Source organism: Sturnus vulgaris, unplaced genomic scaffold (assembly GCF_052056855.1).
Source record: "Sturnus vulgaris isolate bStuVul1 unplaced genomic scaffold, bStuVul1.hap1 Scaffold_198, whole genome shotgun sequence".
NCBI lineage: Eukaryota > Metazoa > Chordata > Aves > Passeriformes > Sturnidae > Sturnus > Sturnus vulgaris.
In genome coordinates this window covers 506,591-528,436 of record NW_028276185.1, presented here as the reverse complement: position 1 = coordinate 528,436, position 21,846 = coordinate 506,591, and the positions used below count along the sequence as shown (strand labels likewise).

At 55.7% G+C, this 21,846-nt stretch overlaps 1 protein-coding gene across 1 annotated transcript; it reads left to right on the top strand.

The window, feature by feature from the left end:
• Nucleotides 1–1,731: 1,731 nt before the first annotated feature.
• Nucleotides 1,732–14,390, top strand: LOC148217870 (uncharacterized). The gene is made up of 3 exons (XM_088158320.1): nucleotides 1,732–1,844; nucleotides 13,640–13,871; nucleotides 13,956–14,390. The coding sequence occupies exons 1-3, from the start codon at nucleotides 1,732–1,734 to the stop codon at nucleotides 14,388–14,390; spliced, it is 780 nt and encodes a 259-aa protein (XP_088014446.1).
• Nucleotides 14,391–21,846: the final 7,456 nt, after the last annotated feature.

Sequence of the window (21,846 nt, the reverse complement as noted above, 5' to 3'; positions counted from 1 at the left end):
GCAGTATGGACTAGTTTAGAGCAGTATGGGCCAGTACAGACCTGTACAGACCAGTTTGGACCAGTAGAGACCTTCCCCTGTCCCAGGATGGGGACACTGGGCTGGCACTGGGAGCACTGGGAGGGAACTGGTTTGGTGACATTGAGATAGTGACATTGTTTTGGGGACAATGAGTTGGTGACACTGGGATGGGACTGGGATGGAACTGGTGGCACTGTGACACAACTGGGTGCACTGGGACAGGGACACTGGGACAGGATGGGGGATACTGGGATGGGACAGGGACACAGGAATGGAACTGGGAGCACTGGGCTGGTGACACTGGGACAGGACTGAGGACACTGAGACTGAACTGGGGACACGGGGGTGGTGCCATGGGTGGCACTGGTGACGCTGAGATGGCACTGGGGACGCTGGGATGGAACTGGGAACACTGGGAGGGGACATTGGGATGGGGACATTAGGAAGGGACTGGTGACACTGGGGTGGTGACACTGGGATGGAACTGGGGACACTGGGATGGTGACACTGAGCTGGCACTGGGAACACTGGGCTAGTGGCACTGGGCCGATGACACTGGTATGGGTCAATGACGGGGTGGCACTGGGCTGGCACGGAGACACAACTGGGAGAACTGGGACAAGAACACTGGGACAGGATGGGGGACACTGGGCTGGCACTGGGGACACTGGGCTGGTGATGACATTGGTATGGGGACACTGGGGATGTGGTACTGGGACAGGACTGGTGGCACTGGGATAGGACTGGGGACACTGGGCTGTAACTGCGTTAGTGACACCAGGCTGGTGGCACTTGGGTGGTGACAGAACTGGTGGCACTGGCTTGGTGACACTGGTATGGTGACAATGGGGCGGTGACACTGGAACAAAACTGGTAGCACTGAGACAAGAACACTGGGACAGGATGGGGGACACTGGGCTGGCACTGGGAGCACTGGGAAGGAACTGGATTGGTGACATTGGGCTGGTGGCACTGGGCTGACACGGGGGACATTGAGATGGTGACATTGGTATGGGGACAATGGGGTGGTGACACTGGGACACAACTGGTGGCACTGGGACACAACTAGGAGCACTGGGACAGGGACACTGGGACAGGATGGGGGACATTAGGATGGGACTGGAGACACTGGGAGGGAACTGGGAGCACTGGGATGGTGAAATTGGTATGGTGGCAATGGGGCAGTGACACTGGGCTGGCACTGGGAGCACTGGGAAGGAACTGGGAGCACTGAGCTGGTGACACTGGGACAGGACTGGGGACACTGGGATGGGAGTGGCTTGGTGGCACTGGGTTGGTGACATCTGGGTAGCCCTGGTGCCACTGGGCTGGTGCCACAGGGACAGGTCTGAGGACACTGGGATGACACTGGCTTGGTCACACTGGGCTGGTGGCACTGGGACTGAACAGGTGACACTGGGATGGTGACACTGGGGCAGCCCTGGGGACACTGGGCTGGTGGCTCTGAGGTGTCCCCAGTGCCACTGCTCAGGTGCCACTGTGCTGGTTGCCCTGCTGCCGTGTCCCCGGTGCCACCTGTGCGGTGTCCCCATGCCCCCGCAGTGTCCCTGGACTCGGCGCACGCTGCTCTGGGGGTGGCCGAGGACAGTCACCTGCTGCTGGCCCTGGGCACGGTGGCCATGTCCTGCCAGGTGGCCCTTGGCGACATCGTGGTGACACCTGGCCACCACCACCTGTGAGCACCGGGCCATGGCCCAGCACCTGCGCGACCGCGCCCAGCGGGTGGCGATGGCCAGGGCCAGCACTGAGGCCACCGCGGCCACCAGCAAGAAGACCAAAATGTCCAGGGGCGGCTGGACACGGTGACATGGCACCTGGGGACCTTGGTGAATGCTGTTAACCGGGACTTGGTGGTGACACGTGGGGGACACGGCGACAGGGGTTCCCCAGAACTGGCCGGGCCCTTGGGGACATCGTGGTGGCCTTGGGGACAATGCTGGAGGGACACAAGGAGGTGATGCGAAAGCTGGAGGCGGCCCGGGATGCAGGGACAGGGTGGGGACATGGAAGTGACACTGTCACCCCGAGGGACACTGGGGACCTTGGTGTCCTTGCCTTGGGGACATCAGGGCCACCCTGAGGTCGCCTGTCCTGTTTTAGGTCACTACAATGTCCCTGCAGTGTCCCCACGGGACTGCAGTTTGTCCCCCTGAATCGTTAAAAACCGGAATAATCACGGACAAAGGCGCTGTAACTAATTAAAGTTACAAAGTGGTGTGTTTATTCACCGGCACGGGAGTCACCTCCCAAAGGCGTTACCGCCCCGAACAAGGTTCTTTGCTCTCTATTTATTGCCCAAGATCTTACATACAATACATGTGCATAACCCCAGCACCTCCCATCCCCACCCCATATTAAAATGAGCCCATTCGTCCTTCACGTGTGCGCAGTTCTTCTCTTGAATTGGGTAGGTGGTCTCGAAATGGGTCAGTGGTCTTGATGGATGAAGTCAGGAGAGTCTTCATCAGGTCTCTGTGACCTCCTGGAACAATCCAAGGCCTTGTCCTTTGTGACTAATGGTTTATTATTTTACCTTTTTCAATACATAAATTCATAATAGCAGATAATTATACCAATTAGCTCTAGCCTAAGCATCTAGTAATTATCAACTTAGCATTTACCTACCTAACTTACATCTTGGTCATGGAAACCACTTTTAGCCTTAGCAAAAATCTTAACTTTTTAAAACCATGATTCACCCCTTTCTGTCTCTCTCTCTTTAACTCTCATTCTATCACAAAACTGAGTAGTTCACCCTCAATAAAGTGCAATTTTTTTAGAGCAACCTGATTTGTCCTTCTGTTCTTGTCTTTTGTACCTCTGAGATCAAAATGAAGCATCATGACTCCCCCCTCTACTAACAGTGGATCGGGACACCTTCCCGCCCCTCCCGCTCACCCGAGAGCTCCGTGCCCCCAGCCCGGGGGGCTCCCAGTGGCACCAGTAGGGCCCCAGCTGCCCCACACACCCCATGGCCAGCGCCGGGCAGGCTCTGACACCTCCCCTTCCCCAAATTCTCCTGGCGGGGGGCGCTGGGGGCGGGGCGCGGGTGGAGTCCAGGTGAGGAGCTCTAGGCGCTCTGGGACTGCCTGAGGAGTCACCAGCGCCACGCGCTCTGATTGGCTCAATTATTTTGGTGCCTTCTCTGATTGGCTGATGAGAAGCCTGGGAGTTGAGAGAAGCAATGGGAGAGATCCCACCCCGAGCACCTGCATGGGAACAACAGACCCAGCCTGGGCACAGCAACGGAATTTATTACAATCAAATCACAGCAGCACAAGGAGAAGGGAAAGGAATATCTCCAACCTCTTCCCCCACCCAATGGGGATCACCAGGACCACGGATCACCAGGGTTCTGCCCAATGGGGGTCACTGGGGATCATCCAACACCGATCCTCCCATGGGGGATGGAGCTGGAGCAGAGCACGAAGCTCTTCCCACACTCGGGGCACTCACAGGGCTTCCATTAGTGGTGACTCCGTTGGTGTCGGGTCAAGTTAGAGCTCTGTGAGAAGCTCTTCCCACACTCAGGACACTCGTAGGGCCTCTCCCCAGTGTGGATGCGCCGGTGCTTGATGAGGGTGGAGTTGAGATTGAATCCCTTCCCGCAGTCGGGGCAGCGGAAGGGCCTCTCCTCTGTGTGAATCCACTCGTGTAGGAGGAGATTGGAGCTGGTCTGAAACCTCTTCCCACATTTGGGACACTCGTAGGGCCTCTCCCCGGTGTGGATGCGCTGGTGTTTTCTCAGGGCAGAGCTCCAGCCAAAGCTCATCCCACATTCCAAGCAGGTGTAGGGCCGTTCCCCTGTGTGGATCACCTGGTGCCACATCAGGTGAGAGATCCTTGTGAAGCCCTTCCCACATTTCCCACACTCGTAGGGCTTTTCCCCAGTTTGGATCCTCTGGTGCCGGATAAGACGGGACCTGTCTCTGAAGCTCTTCCCACATTCCCCACACTCGTAGGGCTTCTCCACAGTGTGCATCCTCTGGTGCTGGATCAGATCAGAGCTCCACCTGAAACTCTTCTCACATTGCAAGCACTTGTGGGGCTTCTCCCCTCCAGAAGGCTTCTCCACCAGCTCTGAGCTCTGCCTGGATCTCCGGCCGCCTTCCTGTCTCAGGGAGGGTCTTTACTCCTCGCAGCTCCCTGGGCTGGGTTTGCAGCCCCTCCTCCTGAGAGATCTCCAGGGCTTTTCTGCCTCCTCCATCCCCGCACACCTGGGGAATGAAAATTCCTGGTTTAGAGGGAAATAACAAGAAGAGAGCTCCATAAACTGGGTGTTCCTCCTTGCCCAAGTTCATCTCTGGAAGTCATTGAGCATCTTGTGTCCCTAATAACCTCCCAAACACCAAGACTCCCACCCAAAATCCTCCAAACTTTAACACACGGATCAAAAACTCCCCAAATATCAAGCTTCAGCCAAAATCCCCTCCAAAACTGTTCTGGTTTGAAAGCAAAACCAGTGAGAGACTCCAAATCTGAAATACAATTTTAGAGGGAAAAAGAGAAGAGAAATAAAATACATGCAATAGTACAAAAGAAAACAACTGACAGAATCAGAATACAACCTGACTCCCCACTAGTTAGGGTGGTGGTAGCAGTCCCGATGAAGTGGTCTTGTTGTAGTAGTGATGCTGTAGAAAGTTCTGGTAGCTCTTGTCCTCTGGAAACCAGTGGGTAAGGGCTGCCTTGGTGCTCCAAATCTCAGATTTTATCTAGGTAGGAAAGGCTTGGCTCCTCCCCCTGGCTGGAGCATCTCCCAATGGGATGATGGAATTTTATCAGTCATGCAGTGGCACTCAATGGCCCATTAACAGAAGATATCTTCCTGGAGGAAGGATGGGTTGTGGAAAAGATAAGGAACACTGCCCCACCTGGTTTTAACAGATGGCCCATTAGCAGAGGATCTCTCCCACAGAGATAAGGATCACTGTTCCACCTGTTTTTTTCCACTACTCTTTGTTCTTTTGTTTATTCCCTGGACCTCTGACCGGTTACTTCATGTTTGCTGCTGATTTCTTCTCCCTTTTGAAGATGAAAATGGTAAAAGTGTCTTTGACCTGCCTTGCTGGATATTGTGAAGAGGAAGAGTCATCTACTGCAAGTGGAAGTGTCACGGGTGGAGCAGAGTTCTGTGAGTGCTGTATCAAACCAGACCTCGTCAGACCTGCCAGAACAACTGGTCCATGCTGCCCTTCACTGCTCTGCCTGTTCCCCACTGTTTCATGCCACAGTAATTTAACTGCTGTTAATTGGGTGTGTGTTTCACTTGAGCCAGTCCAGCAGAACCAGCAGAAAGCAGCCCCAGAATGAATGGGGCTCTGCAGAGGAGCCCCAGACTATTCATCAGCCTGCCCGCAGAACTGGCTCCAACTCTGAACCCTTGTGACCACACTCTGAAGAAGACACACTTCTGATATTTCTGAGGCACTTATGACTGAGGCACTGCACGTGCTTGTGCAGGGAAGAATCCCAAAGTTCTTTCTTACTTCAGGAAAAACCCTGCAGCAGTGCATACCCAGCATCTGCTATCAGCACATCCTGGCTGCACGTGCAGGAGAAGCAGCAGCAGCATTGTACACGTGGGTTTGTTAAGCTGAACTCCCCTACACTTTGAACAGTGCTCATCACAAACATATTTAATGGCACACCGATGCCATACATTTCTCCTAAAAGCCTCCCTTGTAACTAAACTTTGCTGGAAAGTTAACGCCGAGGATGAACGAGCAACTTCGGTCTCAGTCCGGAGGTGGAGGGGTTCTAAACACTGACTTTCCGAGAGCAGCATCTCTCCTGAAGCGCTCGGGGCCACCCGAGGCGCCGCCGGGAGCGCGGTGCAGAAGCCGGCCCGGACTCAGCCGCAGCGCCGGGCACCGCGCATCGCTGCTCTGCAGGGCGGCCCGCACGTCCTCCAGCAGCTGCCGCAGGCTGCCCTTCTCCTGCTGCAGCTCGGCCATGCGCTCCTCGGCCCGCTCCAGCGCCACCATCTCCTCGCAGCGCTCTCGGGAGCAGGGCCCCGGCGGCCGCCGCTCGGGCTCGGCGGGGGCTGCGCGGGCGGATTTGGCTCTCGATGTGCTCGCCCTCCCGGCCCAGCGGCAGCCGCGGCCCCGCGCGGGTGCTGAAGTGGCCGCAGAGCCGCGCGTGGAGCTGGCGGAAGGTGAGCTCGGCCCAGAGCCCGTCCCACAGCCCCGCGCACTCCTCGGGCTCCGCCGCCTCCTCCGGCGCCAGCGCCCGGCACAGCGTGCGGGACTCCTCGCCGGGGATGCGGCCCGGCCCGGCGCAGTCCCGCTGCTGGAAGATCTCGTGCAGGGACTGCTCCGGGCCGCTGGCCAGCACGACCATCTCGTTCTCCACGCCGCGCTCCAGCCCGTAGCGGTGGGCGAGGGCGCTGAGCAGCCACTGCGTGCGCCGGGCCGGCCGCCCGGAGGGGTCCCAGCCCTCAGGCGGCTCCATCGCGCCCGCCCGGCCCGCGGCGCTGCCCGAGCATCCTGAGCGCCGCCCGCCCGAGCGCTCGGCCCCGGCCCCGGCACGGAGCGCCCGGCTCGCCCCGCACGGAGCCGCGTCCGCCTTTGTCCGGCAGGAGCAGGGACTCGGGCAAAGCGGGCAGGTGCCGCCCTGCTCCCTTTGTCTGCCAAGCCCGAGCCCCAAGTGTGGTTCTTATTTCTTAGCTAATTTCTCCCTGCTTTCTCTCTGACACAAGCAAGACAATAGCATCGCACAATCCAGTTTGACAAGTAAGGCTTGTGAACGAGTGAGCGCTTCCACTAAATTAAAAACCCAATGTGTGTAGCCGTGGAATCGGGTTTTAACCCTTTAAGTGCGGCGGAAATAAGATGCACAGCTACATGGTCATCTTTCATGACAGGAAGAAAGAGACAAGTTTATTCAGAAATACACTCGGTTTATAGCATGACTCGTAATTCCCAGAGTAGAGAAAAGGTGATTGGTTCAGAGAGAAGACACCCCATTCCCAGGGCCTGGTCACACATCACAACAGCTGTTCTATCTTTGTTACTAATTCCTTTTTATTTTGCCCAAATTATCAGCCTGGGAGAAATTCTCCCTAGCCTTGAGCTGGACCAGCTTATCGGCTGGGAACAGAGCTGAAAAGCTCCAGCCTGGAATATTATTCAGGCTGTAATTTTCTTACTTTCTCAATATGTGTCCCACAAATGTGCTTGAACGTCGACCTTCTGTTCGCTCAGGCTTCCTCACCTCTGTAGATGAGGTGACTTCCAGGTGTTGGTGTGTGGGTGTTAAGAGGTCTGTGTTAGAGATGAGTAAGTGTTCAACTCGTTCAAACGAGCTGCCCAAAGCAGTGATTTTGGTCTCTCTTTGCCTGGGGAGCAGGACCGGGGTTGTTGAACGCAGGCAGCAGCACGAGCAGGGCTCCTCCAGCAGCAGGGACACGCCAGGAGCCAGAGGGGACCGTGGCACCAGAGGGGACCGTGGCACCAGCCGTGCCCGAGGCCTGAACAGGCTGCCAAAGTCTGGTGGTGCTGACAGGCTGCGTTAACAGCCCAGGTAAGGCGTGGTGAGGAGCCAGGGCTGGGGGCCACCCAAGGAGTCCTGTCAAGAGCAAATCATTCTAATATTCTCTCTAGGACAAAAAAGGAACAAACCAGTCCAGTTGATATGTGAGGAAAAAGAATTCAAGTTCGTTTAAAACGCTGCTTAATACAGGGTTGGGTTTCTTTTGAGTGAACTGGTGTTAATAAATATTCGGTCCCATATGATGGGGTTTCTCTGCAAATAGGCCTTGATGGGAAATTACTGAATACCTTTTGTTTTGCTCTTTCTTAAGTTGAGCACCTGAGTAGCTTTGTTGAGGAATGGAGAACTATTTGTAGGTCAGTATTTTCTCAGGAGGAGCCTTAAATTTTATCACAGGAGGAAGGAAAGGCAAAGGTTTGAAAGCCTTCCCCTGCTGAAGTGACACACTTTGAGAGGAGTCTGTGAGGAGAAGTCCCCTCAGGCACTGCCAGGGCTGTTTGCCTCCTCTGCAGGTTCAGTATTCTGGGAGTTCCACAAGCCTCAGATGCCACTGTATTTTCCCCTGAATATTTTTGTCGTGCAGTACACAGGGAGAATATTTTGTGCTAGATTCTCCTCTGGGCTGAGAGGAATGTTGAATTTGTCTTTACAAATGAGCTCTGGATCTGCCTGTAGATAAGGCTAGCACTGAGAGATAAAAGAAACAATGGGATGGATTCCACTGATTGATGAATGGAAAAAGATATTTGCCTTTACAAACAAACTGTAGGGCTGCTGATAAATCAAATTGGATATCAAAAGATGAAAGAAGCAAGGGGGGAGGGGAAACTATGAATTATATAAAAAATAAAAAGGAAAAGGGAGGGTTATACATTAGAGGGGAATTTCAGGTATCAGGCGTTCCGGGAAGTCTGTGCCTCTCAAATACCTCAGCCAAAGGGGAAAGAGAGAGGGAAATGCGGCCGGGAAAATAGGATAAAAAGGAGGCTGCGTCCTCCGAAAATTTGAGAGATCCCAGGGGAATGTCCCATGGCCTCTCCCTTTATTCGAATAAAGCAAAAAGGACTCCTCTGTCTCCTTTTTGGACATAAACCTCTGGTGTTTGTGGATTAATTTTCCTGACACCCCCACGGCCCATGGTAAAAAGATGAGAGTTGCTGTAGCTCATAAAAGGACAAACAACATTTGTTTAACCCGTGGTCTGCCAGGGAACCACGGAAACGTGTCCCATTCCCATCCTTTGCACATTTGGACCGGAATATGAGCTACTTTCTCACTTTCTTTGTTTTGTGTTTCACCACTTTTCCTTTGTGTTCTGTTTGGGAACAGCAGTTTGAGTAATTTGATTTTCCACAAATTCCTCCTCTTTCTGTTAGTGGATAATCTGATTCCATCCCATGGGGAAACGTTGCATTCCTCATCTGAATAGATTGGTCTGTAAGAAGATCAGGAGCTGGAGCTGTCTGGTTGGGTGTTATTTTGAGGACATTGTGTAATCTAATTATGCCATTGAAATGATAAATGACTTCTCTGTCTCCTGATATGAATTCGTTAGGGCTCCCAGGGGCTGGTCCATGCTGGTGTAGGATTTGTTCTGGTGCCTGTTCATCTTTTCTCCATTTTTGGTGTGCTCCCTTCAGCCAGGGCTGCACCAATTGAGCACATTAATTAAATCACCGCATACCTGGATTTCCAACTCATTTGCTTGAACTTGTGGCACCAAAAACACCCCAGTGCCCCAATACACCCTAAATAACCTGGACAGTGACAGCACAGGTTGGAGTGAGGAGAGGGATGATTCCCCCCCGCTGTTTTTCATGATGTTTTCCCAACATTCTCCGTTTGTTGTTTCCCTTTGCAGCTTAACCAATTTCTGTTACAGTCAGATATCCTCACTATGGGCTCTGCCTTTAGCTGTGCAAATTCCATCTGTGCGAGCAGGCAGAGCTTGGGGTGAGGGGCAGAGGGAATCAGCCCAATTCCTCCCCCAGGCATGAAGAGTTTGGTAAATTGTCTGCGCTTTGTCTCAGCAGAGTTAATTTGCATTTCTAAAGTTCCTCTCCTGGCTCTGCCTGGAATGAATCTTCTTTTCATCACAGCCCATCAGGTGACTCACATATTCTCTCCTTCCTCTCTCCCCTCCCCCCTCCCGCTGCTTTTCTTTTTTATTCTCTTTTTAAAACAATATTCTATTAAATATTACAGGGCTTCTGGTTATGCCAAATGCAGCCTAAAGGAGAACAGTGAACATTACAAATTCCATACCAAATTGTTGCCATCACTAACAGCCACTCATAAACATACACAAAAAATCCCAAAAGGAATAAAGATTTTTTCTGCTTATTCCCTGAACACTAAAATGTGGTTCTCACACCCTTGGCCCAATCTTAACTGAAAATATAAAAGTAGGATTATTAAGAAAAAACATTCTAATGGTGTAATCTTGTCACCAAAACTGCAGGAGGACCCAAAACTCTTCAACACCATTTCTACTGTTAGAGAATCAAGGCATTACTTGATTCTGGCCAGGATGTGCAACAGAAATAATTTCAGCCATACATAGCCCGGGTGTGCAGAGGAAATCATTCCAAGAGATGTGAGTTTTACAGGATTTTCCCTTAACTTTTCACAGACCAAAACCTATAGAAATCCATTGGTTTTATGTTCATTGCTTCCAAGTTGTGTAGTTCTGAGTATTAATTTCCTATCGGCCCTGGATTTCTTCCCCTCTATATTAATTAAGTCCGCACTCCTGGATTTCCTTATCATCCTTTTGCAGACCAGGCATCTCCAACTATGCCAGGGGCAGTGTCTGGGGTGGGTGTTCCTTGATGTTTGCTGATGGGCCTTAATGGTCGTTATCTTTGTGAGTATCTTTTGGGCTATTCCCAGTCTGTTGAGATGTTAAACTCATCTCTGTTTAGTAGTGGAAAATTCCTTAGAAATCTCTTTAAAATTCGTTTCCCCAATGCAAAGGCACATGAAGCCTGAGTAGAGAAATAGATTTTTAAAATTACACTCGGTATATTTTCTGACCATGGAATCCCCGTCAGCCCAGTGTGTGAGTGTAACTGAGGGGCAGAGTGGAATTGTGCCGTTGTCTTCCCCAGCAGCTGTGGCAGTGCAGGCACAGAAAGCAGCGAAGCTCCAGCAGTGGCAGCAAGGATTGGCCCCAGTGTGTGGAGATGCCAAAGGAGGGTGCCCAGGCAGAGGATTTCAGCAGAGGATCTGTGGGCAGGCCCAGGGGCTTGGCCCGATGTGGAGCCCTGGCTGCTGCTGCGTTGCCTTCAGTGCAGGGTCAGTGGTGCCCTCCCATGCTGCTCCTGCAGCCGGGAATTCCAAATTCCTTTGGCATGGCCCTGTTTAACATCCACATCCCATTCCAATTTCTTTTCTGACTCTGGTAGAGCCATGGCTGTGGCGTCCATCCCTTTCTTTTTTAATTTTCTCAAGTTTTGTTCTTTTTCTTATGTCCATACCATAATACTAGGGCTGTCTGGGGTTAAAAAGTCGTACAATGTTCTGGATGGAACAGAGAATCCTCAATGCAGGTTCTGCAAATCCCTGTTAATCCTCAGAATGTTCCCAGCTGCTTTTTAGTGCTGGGTAATATTGCTTCTGAGATTCCCTGGTCCCTCCCTGGGTTAATACACCACAAACCTTGAGTCAAAATATGTCTGAAATATTTTACTTTTTTCTCCACCATTTGCGCTGTTTTTTCAAATAATAAAAAATATTTTTTAGCCTGAACATTCAGCCATTTCACAGAGGCTTCTTCTGCCACTTCTTGTCCTCCTGATTGGGGAAAGTCATCCACATCCTGCATTAACCCAATCCCTGGGGTGGGGTAAATTCCTGTGATATTTTCTGCAAGATTTGCCCCAATAAGGCTGGTGCTTCCGTGCATCCCTGCAGAAGGACCGTCCATGTCTTTTCCATTTTCCCTTCTACCTCTTGTTCCCACTCAAAGGCAAAATCCAGTTTACCATCCTGTGTGAGTGGGCATCCCCAGAAAGCATCTTTGCCATCAAGGACTGAATGGTGTCAGTGTGAGGAGGGCACCTGGTTGAAGATGGTGTAAGGATGTGAGAGCCCCTGGGAGCTGGGGCCCCCTTGGGCCCTGGGGTTCATCCCTCAGGGGCTGTAGAAACTCTGCCATGGCCTTTGCCTTCCCCTTGGCCTTTTCCTCATCCCTTCTTGCATTCCCCTGCTGTGCCTTTGTGACCAAGTGCTCCAGGGGCTTCTTCTGCCCCTCCTGCAGCCCCCTCAGTGCCTGGGGGTGCTCATCCTCTGACAGCTGCTGAGCTTTCTGCTAAATCATTCCTTTCTGCACTGACCCAAGGAAAATGCTAAAAAGCTAATCTGGATGCTTGCACGTCCAATGCCCATTTCCCAGCTGTTCCTTTGTGCTGCTGCTCCTTGTGCTGTGGCTGCCGTGGCCAGCCCGTATCCCAGAGCCGGTGCCTGTCCTGCCGCAGTGTCCAAACGCGGCCCCCCCGGCGGGCAGGGCCGGCAGCTCCACGGGGCCGGGCAGCGGCCGGGGCGTCCCGCAGCCTCCTGGGGGCCGGGGGCCACTGCCGGGCCTGCAATTGCCGGGGGGTGCTGGGCTCAGGCAGCGCCCGGCGCTGAGCCCCGGCTGCCCCACAGCCCCGGCCCGGCCCCGCAGCTCCTCACAGGCCCCCAGCCCGTGCTCCCGGTGCCGCCCCTCTGCGCCCGCTCCTGCCGCTGCCCAGCACAGAGAAACCCCCTGCAATCCTGACCTCCTTGTGTGCCTGTCCTGGCAACCGGGGATACAAAGGATCTGCAGCAGCTGGCAACTTTTGAGGATCAAATCCTGCTGAAAAACATCCCCATCCTCAGTATTTTTCTCTTCCTCCTCTTTACCGTCCTTCATTTTTTTTTTCCCAGATAGAGTGCTCCTGCTTCATCTTGACTGAACCATATTCCTGCACACTCCCCTTCACCCAATCCCTTCCCAGCACACCAACAGCATCCATCCCCTGTTGTCTAAATCCCTTCTGGACTTCCCTTATTGCCCCCCTGGGTGTCCATGTCCGTGATTACCTCTGGAAGAATGTGCAAACTCCCTCCACATGCTGCCAAGGGACCCTTCAGAGATATTTTGGGATCATCATCACTTTGGCCAGGAGCCCTTCCTGGCTTTTCCTTTCTACCCTCCACGGGTGCCCTGCCATGTTTAGTCCCCGAAGATCCCACTGTAGTCACTGCTGAGATTTTCAGTGCTCTCTGGCTGCCGACTCTTCCCAGCCCCCCTGATCTGTCACTCGTCTGTCTCCTGGCCCCAGCGCCCCCCGGCAGGGGAATTTGGGGAGGTGGGAGGGGGGGAGCGCCAAGGCCGGGCCCCCCCGCGCTGTGGTGGCGGCAGCGGCTGCAGTGGGGAGCGAGTGCGGGCGGGAGCGGCCGAGAGCCCAGCGCTGCCCCAGCCCGAGCTGCCCCAGCTCCATCGCTGCCCCTGCGCTGGGATGCTGTGGGTTTGGGGGGAAGAGGGAGCCGGCAGTGGGTGCTGGGCCTGGGGGCAGCAGGAGAAGGGAAGGAGAAGCAGGCTTGAAGAACCAAATGGTCAAAAGATATACGTGGGAGGAGAAGGTGGGATTCTGCGGGAGGAAGAGGAATAGTAGGAGGAACAGGGATGTGAGAAAGAGTAGGGACACAGGAGGAGGAGGAGCAGAATCAGTAAACACCACAAGGTTCCAGCCCTTCCTTTATCTGCAGCCTCCCCCAGCCCCCGGCGCGTTGTCTCCCCACATGCAGCCGGTGACTGGGGAGGGCATCCACGATTTTCACAGGGGTGAATCTTGGTGTTGCTGATCTGTATTTGGCTAAAAATTACTGTTTTGGTTTTTTACAGGGACTGAATCTTTATCTTTGGAGGGGATGTTTGCAGAACCTTGATGTTTGGGGGATTATTTAACTGGGTTTTGGTGTTTAAAGGAGTTTTGGGTTGAAGCTGGATGTTCTGGAGGTTCTTACACATACAAGATGCCCAATACCTTTCAGAGATGAACTTGGGTAAGGAGGAACCCCCAACCTAAAGCACTCTCCTCTTTTTTTTCCTCTCAAACCACGATTTTTCATTCCAAAGGCGTGGGCGCATGGAGAAGGAGAACAAGTCCCAGAGATCCCTCATGAGGAGGGGCTGCAAACCCAGCCCAGGGAGCCGCGAGGAAGAAAGACCCTCCCTGAGCCGGGAAGGCGGCCGGAGATCCAGGCAGAGCTCAGAGCTGGTGGAGAAGCCTCATGGAGCGGAGAAGCCCCACAAGTGCTTGGAATGTGGGAAGGGTTTCAGCTACAGCTCCAAACTGATCCGGCACCAGGTGATCCACACTGGGGAAAAGCCCTACGAGTGTGGGGAGTGCGGGAAGGGATTCAGAGATAGCTCCAAACTGATCCAACACCAGAGAATCCACACTGGGGAAAAGCCCTATGAGTGTGGGATATGTGGGAAGAGTTTCAGCGACAGCTCTGGCCTGATCCGGCATCGGGTGATCCACACTGGGGAACGGCCCTATGAGTGTGGGGAATGTGGGAAGAGCTTTCGGTGGAGCTCCTCCCTGAAGGACCACCAGCGCATCCACACTGGGGAGAGGCCGTATGAGTGTCCTGAGTGTGGGAAGAGGTTTCAGACCAGATCCAGTCTCCTCCTGCATGAGAAGATACACGCAGAAGAAAGGCCATTCCGCTGCCCCGACTGCGGGAAGGGCTTCAAGCAGAATGGCAACCTCACAGTCCACCAGCGCATCCACACTGGGGAGAGGCCCTACGAGTGTACTGAGTGTGGGAAGAGCTTCTCACAGAGCTGTACCTTGACCCGACACCAACGGAGTCACCACTAAGGGAAGCCCTTTGAGTGTCCCGAGTGTGGGAAGAGCTTCGTGCTCTGCTCCAGCTCCATCCCCCATGGGAGGATCAGTGTTGGATGATCCCCAGTGACCCCCGTTGGGCAGAGCCCTGGTGATCCGTGGTCCTGGTGATCTCCGTGGGGTGGGGGGAAGGCGTTGAAGAAATTTCTCTCCTTTCTCCTTGTGCTGCTGTGATTTGGTTGGTAATAAATTCCCTCGCTGTGCCCAGGCTGCCTCTGTTGTTCCCGTGCCGGTGCTCGGGGCGGGATCTCTCCTGTTCCTTCTCTCAACTCCCGGGCCTCTCCTCAGCCAATCAGAGAATGCGATGAAGAAGATTCAGCCAATCAGAGAGAGCATCTGTGATGACTCACCGGTTGCCGGGCAGACCCGCAGCACCCAGTGTTCCCCACCTGGACCCCACCCTCGCCCCCAGTCACGATCCCCCCCCGGGGTCCCCCCAGGTCCCTCCCCAGTCCCGCCCCACAATAAACGAAACTGGGTCTAACTGGGAAGCTTTATTGGGGAGGGGGGATATGCACCCCGGGACCCCCCCCCCCCCCCACCTTCTTGCACAGGTAGAAGCCGAGCCCCAACGCCAGGAAGATGAAACCCAACACGGAGCCCCCGATCCCCATCAGCACCTTGCTGCGGGCGGTGTCTGGCGGCATCTCTGGGCGTCCACAGGAGTCAAGACCTCCCAAAATCTCTCACAGACACCCCAAGCTACTCCAATCACTCTCCCAGTCACCTCTAGCCCACCCAGGACTCCTTGAATCCTCCTCCCAATCTCTTCCCGGCCTCCCCAGGACCCACCAACGCTCCTCCTGTCCCTCTCAGGATCCCATAACCCCCTCTCAGTTGCCCCCCACCAGCCCAGGACCCCCAAACCTTCTCCCAGTCCCTACCCAGTCTCACCAGGACTCACCAGGACTCCTCCCAGTCTCTTCCCATCACAGCCAACCTTATTCCAACCCTTGCTTTCCAGATCCAGATCTTTCTCTATCCCCTCCAGGTTCACTCAAACCCCACCCTGTTCCCCCCAGCTGATCCCAGTGTGTCCCTACTCTGTCCCAGTGCCCCCCAGTGTGTCCATCTCACTGTGGCCCTCGAGCTCCCAGCCCGGCCCCAGCTGCCTTCTCTGCTCCATGGATTTCTACCCTGCTGAGATCCAGGTGAGGTGGTTCTAGGGCCAGCAGGAGCTCTCAGGGCATGTGGTGGCCACCAGGACCAGGTCCCCAACACAAGAGGGCTGGTGTGGAGAGGGACTGGGAATGAAATTGGAGAGAGTGGGGGAACACTGGGAGAGAGTGGATTGGATTGGGGCAATGGGAGAGAGAGTGGAGGTTTGGGATTGGAATGAAAAGGACTTGGAAAGGACTGGGAGGAACTGGGGGGTCATTGGAGGAGAAGGGAGAGATTTCGAAGGGCACTGGGAGGGCACTGGGAGAGAGGATGGAGGTTTGGGAGTGGAGTTAGAAGGACTGGGAGTGGACTGGGAATGGAATGGCTGTGGACTGAGAGGAATTGGGAGAGCCACTGGAGTCACTTGGGATGAGGGGGCAGGAAGCCCCGGGGATGGGCACAAGAAGGGCTGACGTGTCTCGGGTGATTCCCAGGCAGGTTCTGAGGGGCTCCAGGGTCATTCCCAGGGCAGGGCCCGAGGGGACACGCTCTGCCCCACGCTCACCTCTGCGCTCCACGAGGAACGGGCTGGACAACTCGTAGTTGTGCCGGCAGTGCCTGTCCACCGCAGCCCGTCTGTACTCCATCCATTGCGGGTCGCTGTTCCAGTGCCTGGCAGCCTTGTCCCCAAAGGAGGTGTCCCCACGTGCAGCCCCACATCGCTGCCCAAGTGCAGGAACTGCTCCCGGTTGGAGATGTTCCTCTTCATGAACCTCAGCCGCTCGGTGCCGTGAATGAAGTGACACTCGGACTAAACCATCTCCTGGAACAGCGCTGTGTGTGCAGGACACAGGTCTGGGGTAGCCCCCCAGCAGCACCATAGAAGCCCACAGTAGCCAAGAGCTCCGGGCCCCCGCCACACGCCCCATGGCCAGCACTGGGCAGGGTCTGACACCTCCCCCCTGCTGGAACCCTGGAAACTGAGGGGTTTGGGCTTTCTCTGCTGACAGGCATTGACCTCCAGGAAAACACTGCTTTTGACCTGAGGCTGTGAAGAAGCTTTCCAGAATTGTGTGATAGAACTGGGATCACTGGTGTGTAGTTTGAATAGAAGTGTGTAATGTCCCATGGTGGAAAATTTAGAATTTGTGGTTTTAGACTATATTAATACATATAAAACAAGATGGAGGTTTTAGGGTGGAGTTTTCTTTCTTTTTCACCTTCTTCACGGGTCTTGGTGGTGCTTTTGTAATTGGATAGAATATTCCACATTGCAGGTCAGAGGTGATTGGTTGTTGGGTTAAAAGTAAAAAGAATTTAGGTGTCTGTTCTTAATTGGACAGATTGGCCCTTAAAAGGCCTTGTAGAGAGAGATACGTGTCCATTTTTAGCCTGTTAGCTAGAAGTGCTGTAGAACTCACTGTAATATAGATAAGAATTAATAAATATCTGAGTCCAAACACGAAATTCCGTCTCTCGAGCATTTAATCCTGACTCTGGAAGAATAAAAGATAAAACGCGATAGCCCCCTCCCCAAATTCTCCTGGCGGGGGGCGCTGGGGGCGGGGCGCGGGTGGAGTCCAGGTGAGGAGCTCTGGGCGCTCTGGGACTGCCTGAGGAGTCATCAGCGCCGCGCGCTCTGATTGGCTCAATTATTTTGGTGCCTTCTCTGATTGGCTGAGGAGAGGCCCGGGAGTTGAGAGGAGGACCGGGAGAGATCCTGCCCCAGGCTAGCGGTGGAAGAACATCCAATTAACAAGGCATGCAGATCATTTCCCAGCGGTGCCCACACTCCTGTAGGAACTAAATGCACCGAGGATCTCACGAGGGTCACCAACTCTCTGGCGGCCAAATCCAGCCCTGCGCTCCCTGCGGGTGCGGGCACTCTGGGAAGGGCTCAGCTGCGGGTCAGATGGCCGGAGAGTGGCTTGGTGGTCACCTCGTGTGTGAGGCAGTGATGGGCTGGGGAGATGCGTGGACACTGCACATAATCACTTCCAAGCAAAAATCATTCCAGGAAGGAGTAACAGCTTCTGACAGAGACCAAGTGTTGCCACCAGGTGCTCCTGCCAACAGCCGCCTGCAGAAAGGAGCACACACACCAATGCACGGGGGCTTTGGCTGTCCTCTGGCAGAGAAGTCCCCAGGGGACACAGGTCTCTGTGGCAGGAGCAGGCACCAGCATTGGCAGGCCTTGGGGGCGGCAGGTCTCCTTTGGCAGGGACTCTGCCACACCTGCTGATTTCACTGCTCCCAGGGCTCAGAGCAGCATTCGTGCCCTGGGCCATACGTCCCGTGTCCGTGTCACACTCCTGTGTGTGTGACGGCCACCCAGCACCGGGTCTTGTCCCAGAGAGGCCCCGGCAGCTGCTGTGGAAGACCCCGATGCCCTTCCTGCTGCAGCTGCATCGGCAACCGTGGGGGCTCCTTCTGCTGCCCTGAGCAGGCAGAGCAGAGGAGCACCTGCTTGTTGTTTGAGCCATTCCTAAAATTCCTGTTGGGCTGCCCTCGAACCTTGGGGGAACGTCTTCCTTGCAAGCTGGGCCACTTTGGGGGGTGGGAGTGTCCCCAGGGCACGTGGAGGTGTGTCCTAGGGCTCTTTGTGACACAGTGCACCGTGGTCACCGTGCAATAGGAAAGGGACAGAACGTACAAGGGTGACCCTTTGTGACACGTCGTGACATAGGTGCTGGCGGTGACACGGCCACACCACAGTGCTCGGTGCACTCGTCGGGACAGGACGGAGAGAGCGGTGCTGTGAGGAGCCCCCACACAGCCAGCTTGTTCCTTACTGACCCGGAGCTTTTCCAAAGCGTTTCCTCTGCAGGTGGCCTCGAGGACAGACTGCAGGACACGGTGTCCTGTAGCCTTCCCAAGGCTTCTCTGTTGCAGCTGCCTACAAGGCACAACTGCAGCACTTGCCCATCTGGAGCTTTTCCGAGACATCTCTCCTGCAAGCAGTCCCAACTCCAAACAGTGACATGGAGCAGACACCACCCAGAGTGCCCAAGCTGGCCTGGGTGAAGGAGGAGGAGGAGGCTGCAGCTCCCACAGCACAGCAGCCTGAAGAGCTGGAGAAGATCCAGCTGCTGCAGGAGGGTGAGTAGCAGAGCTGGGCCACAGGGCTGGTGCCTGCAGCCAGCTTAGCCCCATCCCATCCCATCCCATCCCATCCCATCCCATCCCATCCCATCCCATCCCATCCCATCCCATCCCATCAACATGCCCATGGATAGGACAGAAGAGGGGCTGGGGCTGAACCCCCTGGCAGCCACCCCCCATCCCTGGAGCATCCCAGGGCTGTCCCTGCCTGGGAATGCAGGGCTGGCCTGTGTTCTCCGGCCTCTCCCACAGCCCCTCAGCCCTGGCTGCGCTCGCTCTTTGCCAGGTGCCGCCATGGACCCGACACAAGAGCAGGACCCTGCCCGTGGCCGCTTCCACAGAACAGCGCAGGTACTGCAGCCATCCCCACCTGGGCTGGGCCTGCTGTCACTGCTCAGCCCAGCACCGTGCTTGGAGCACTCCATGGATTCTCCCTCTCTTCCTGCCCTTCTCCTGCAGATGATCTATGAATTCATCATGTGCATTTGGCGGGAAGAGACCACCGGTGTGGGCACTGGGCTCTTGGCAAACTTTCCCCTCTTCACTGCTGAGACCGGGGCTGCCATGCTGGATTTGCTTGTGGAGAAGGGTGTCTCCAATCCAAAGCAAGTAAGCAGCCTGTGGCCAGGAATTGTGTGGCGCCTCAAGCCAGCTCTGCTGGGTTCCTTCAGTCTTTGAGGCCCAGACCAATAGGGTGGGAAGGGCAGCACTTCTCAGGGGAAGCTGGGGAACCTGCTGCTCAGGCAGGTGTCCAAGTCACCCCGGGCCTTCTGCAGGTGCCAGCCATGGTGAGGTACATCCACAAGTGGCTCACGGCCAATGAGTCTGCTGGGCACAGGCTGGACAAGGCCCTTCTGGAGCTGACCAGGGAATACCCCTGCGATGTGCTGATGACTCTCTTGCGCTGGGCCCCATCGGGTGACAGGTACGGCAGCCCCACCTGCCTTGAGGGTTTAGGGTTCCCCGGCCCGTTACCCTGTAGAGCCTGTCCCTGGTGACTGCCAGACAGGGGGACAGTCCCAGGAGCCTCTGGCTCCTCCGTTTGCCAGTGCTGCCATGTCAGCCCCTGAGCGTGCTGCCACGCTCCCTCCCTGCCCCTCAAGATGCCTGCACCCCCGTGGGCTGGCTGGGTGCTGCCAGCGAGGGCCGGTGGGCAGAGGCAGGGCTGACGGCCAGCGCGGGCCCCTGCAGCAGCCCAGGCCACAGTGCTGTGGCCCAGACCCCCCTGACACAGAGCTCTGACCCCACAGAGCTGCTACGGCCATGTGGGGAGTGATCATGTCCTCCACTGGGACTGCGGAGCCGGCGCTGCAGATACTCCTCAATGTGCTGAACGCCTGGCCAGTGGACAGTGTGTACACCTCCGATGGGGACAGCACAGGAGTCTTTGCCCTGGCTGTGAGTTCCTGCAACTGACCTTGGCTTGCCCCTAGGCCACCTCTCCAGCAGCTAGCTCTCTGTCCTCCCCCCAGCTGCATCTCTCTGCCTCAGGCACTGCGCTGAAACCTGCCTTAGGGGCAAGGTTCAGGGGCACCAGGCTGGGTGACCCCGAGGTGTCTCCCCCGGCCTCTCCCTGGCATGCTCGGGCCCTGCCACACGGATGTCTTGGCACTGAGTGTTGTCTCTGGGTGGTTCATTTTTTGCAGGCAACCGTGACACTGTGGAGGGTCTTCAACCTGACCTGGTGCCCACCTATAGTGTTGGAGTATTTTCCCCGTCTCTTTCTGTGTCTGCTCTTCCAAGTTTACATCAGCGCACTGGATACGCCAGAGGAGGTTGATACCTTCTGGAAGGGGTGCCAGGAGCAACTGGGCCTTGCCACCAACCCCCAAAGGTGCTCCATCCCAGTCCTCCCAGTCTCCCCATCCCTTCCAAGGCAGGAGCCAGGGCTGCCAGCATGACCTGGGCTTTGCTCTGCACACAGGTTTGCAGTGCAGACCCTGAAGGTCCTGCTCTGCCGAGTGCACTGTGAGCGTGTTGTGGTAGCCATGGAAGGCAAGGCTGGCTGGGACACGCTGCTCTGTACTGACACCCACCACTATGCAGTGGGACTCCTGGCCAGGTGAGACCCCCTTCTCCCTGCTGCCCCCGGCACTTGTGCCCAGGGTGCCCCACACAGTTCCCATGGGCATGGGTGAGAGGGCTTTGTCACAAAGAGACGGACGAGCAGACTGGAAAAGGCTGGCAGAGGAAGGGGCCCGGGAACAGCCGCCTCCCAAAGCACCCACGGGGTGCTTGGGAAAAGACCAGAGCTCCGTGGGTCACTCCTGGGAGAGCTTTGCCCTCCCGGCTCAGGGGCAATGATGCCTTTTCCCCCCCACCAGGGAGATGCGCTGTGTCTCCATGATCTGGTGTTGCAGCTTCATCTCCTGCCTCTTGGAGCTCCTCAGCCAAGACATTTCAGACTGGCAGCTGCCCGCCATGGCGTTCCTTGTGGAGGTGAGCCCCATGGGCAGCACAGCTGAGCTGCCTCCCACCTCTCTGCCCTCTCACAGCCGCAGCTGCCTGGGACGGTGCCCGTGCCCTGTGCTGCTGCCTTGGCTCAGCCCTGTGCAGTTCTGAGCTCCTGCCAGCTGGGCACCCCGGTCACTGCTTTGTGCCTTTCAGGTCCTGGACTTCCTGGACATCAATGAATGGGATGACAGCCTCCTGGAGATCATGGCAAGGCGCCTGCAGAGCACGTCCTGGGAGATGCGTCGCCTGGTGCTCAGAGGCCTCGTGCAGCTCAGCAAGGACCCCTCGATGGTGAGAAGACAGCAGTGGCTGAAGCTGTGCTGGCAGCGTGGGGCTGGGGAAAGCAGCCCCTTGGGCTTGGCTGGGCTTTGGGAGCTGTGGCAGCTGCTCCCAGCTCTCCTGCGTTGCTGTTCAGCTGCCCGAGTGCTTCAGGACAGGCCTTCGGCCCCTGGGCTCCACGGCAGCAGCAGCGTGGGCTTGCCCTGCCTTGTCTTCCGTGCAGAGCATTAGAATGTACAGCCTGACAGAAAGCCTTGCGGACCTGTTGCGGGATGCAGATGAAGACATCGTTGAGATGACCGTCGCGGTGCTCAGCTTTCTGCTCTCGCACAGACACCTCGCAATACCCAGCCCCATCGCCCTGCGGCTGGCTGGCGCGCTCTGGCCACTGCTGGACAACGTAAGGCTCTGTGCCCCCAGCCACGGCCACTGGGTGCTGCCCCCAAGTGTGGGGCCCCATGGATTTTTGGGGCTGTGCACAGAGGGGCCTGGA

What these genes read in the sequence shown, in the direction of transcription:
- LOC148217870 (XM_088158320.1), top strand. Translation starts at nt 1,732, where the DNA reads ATGGCCCAGCACCTGCGCGACCGCGCCCAGCGGGTGGCGATGGCCAGG. An exon ending in TCCAGGGGCGGCTGGACACG is followed by an intron (nt 1,845 to 13,639) that starts GTGACATGGCAC and finishes TTCATTCCAAAG; the next exon opens with GCGTGGGCGCATGGAGAAGG. An exon ending in CCAAACTGATCCGGCACCAG is followed by an intron (nt 13,872 to 13,955) that starts GTGATCCACACT and finishes ATCCAACACCAG; the next exon opens with AGAATCCACACTGGGGAAAA.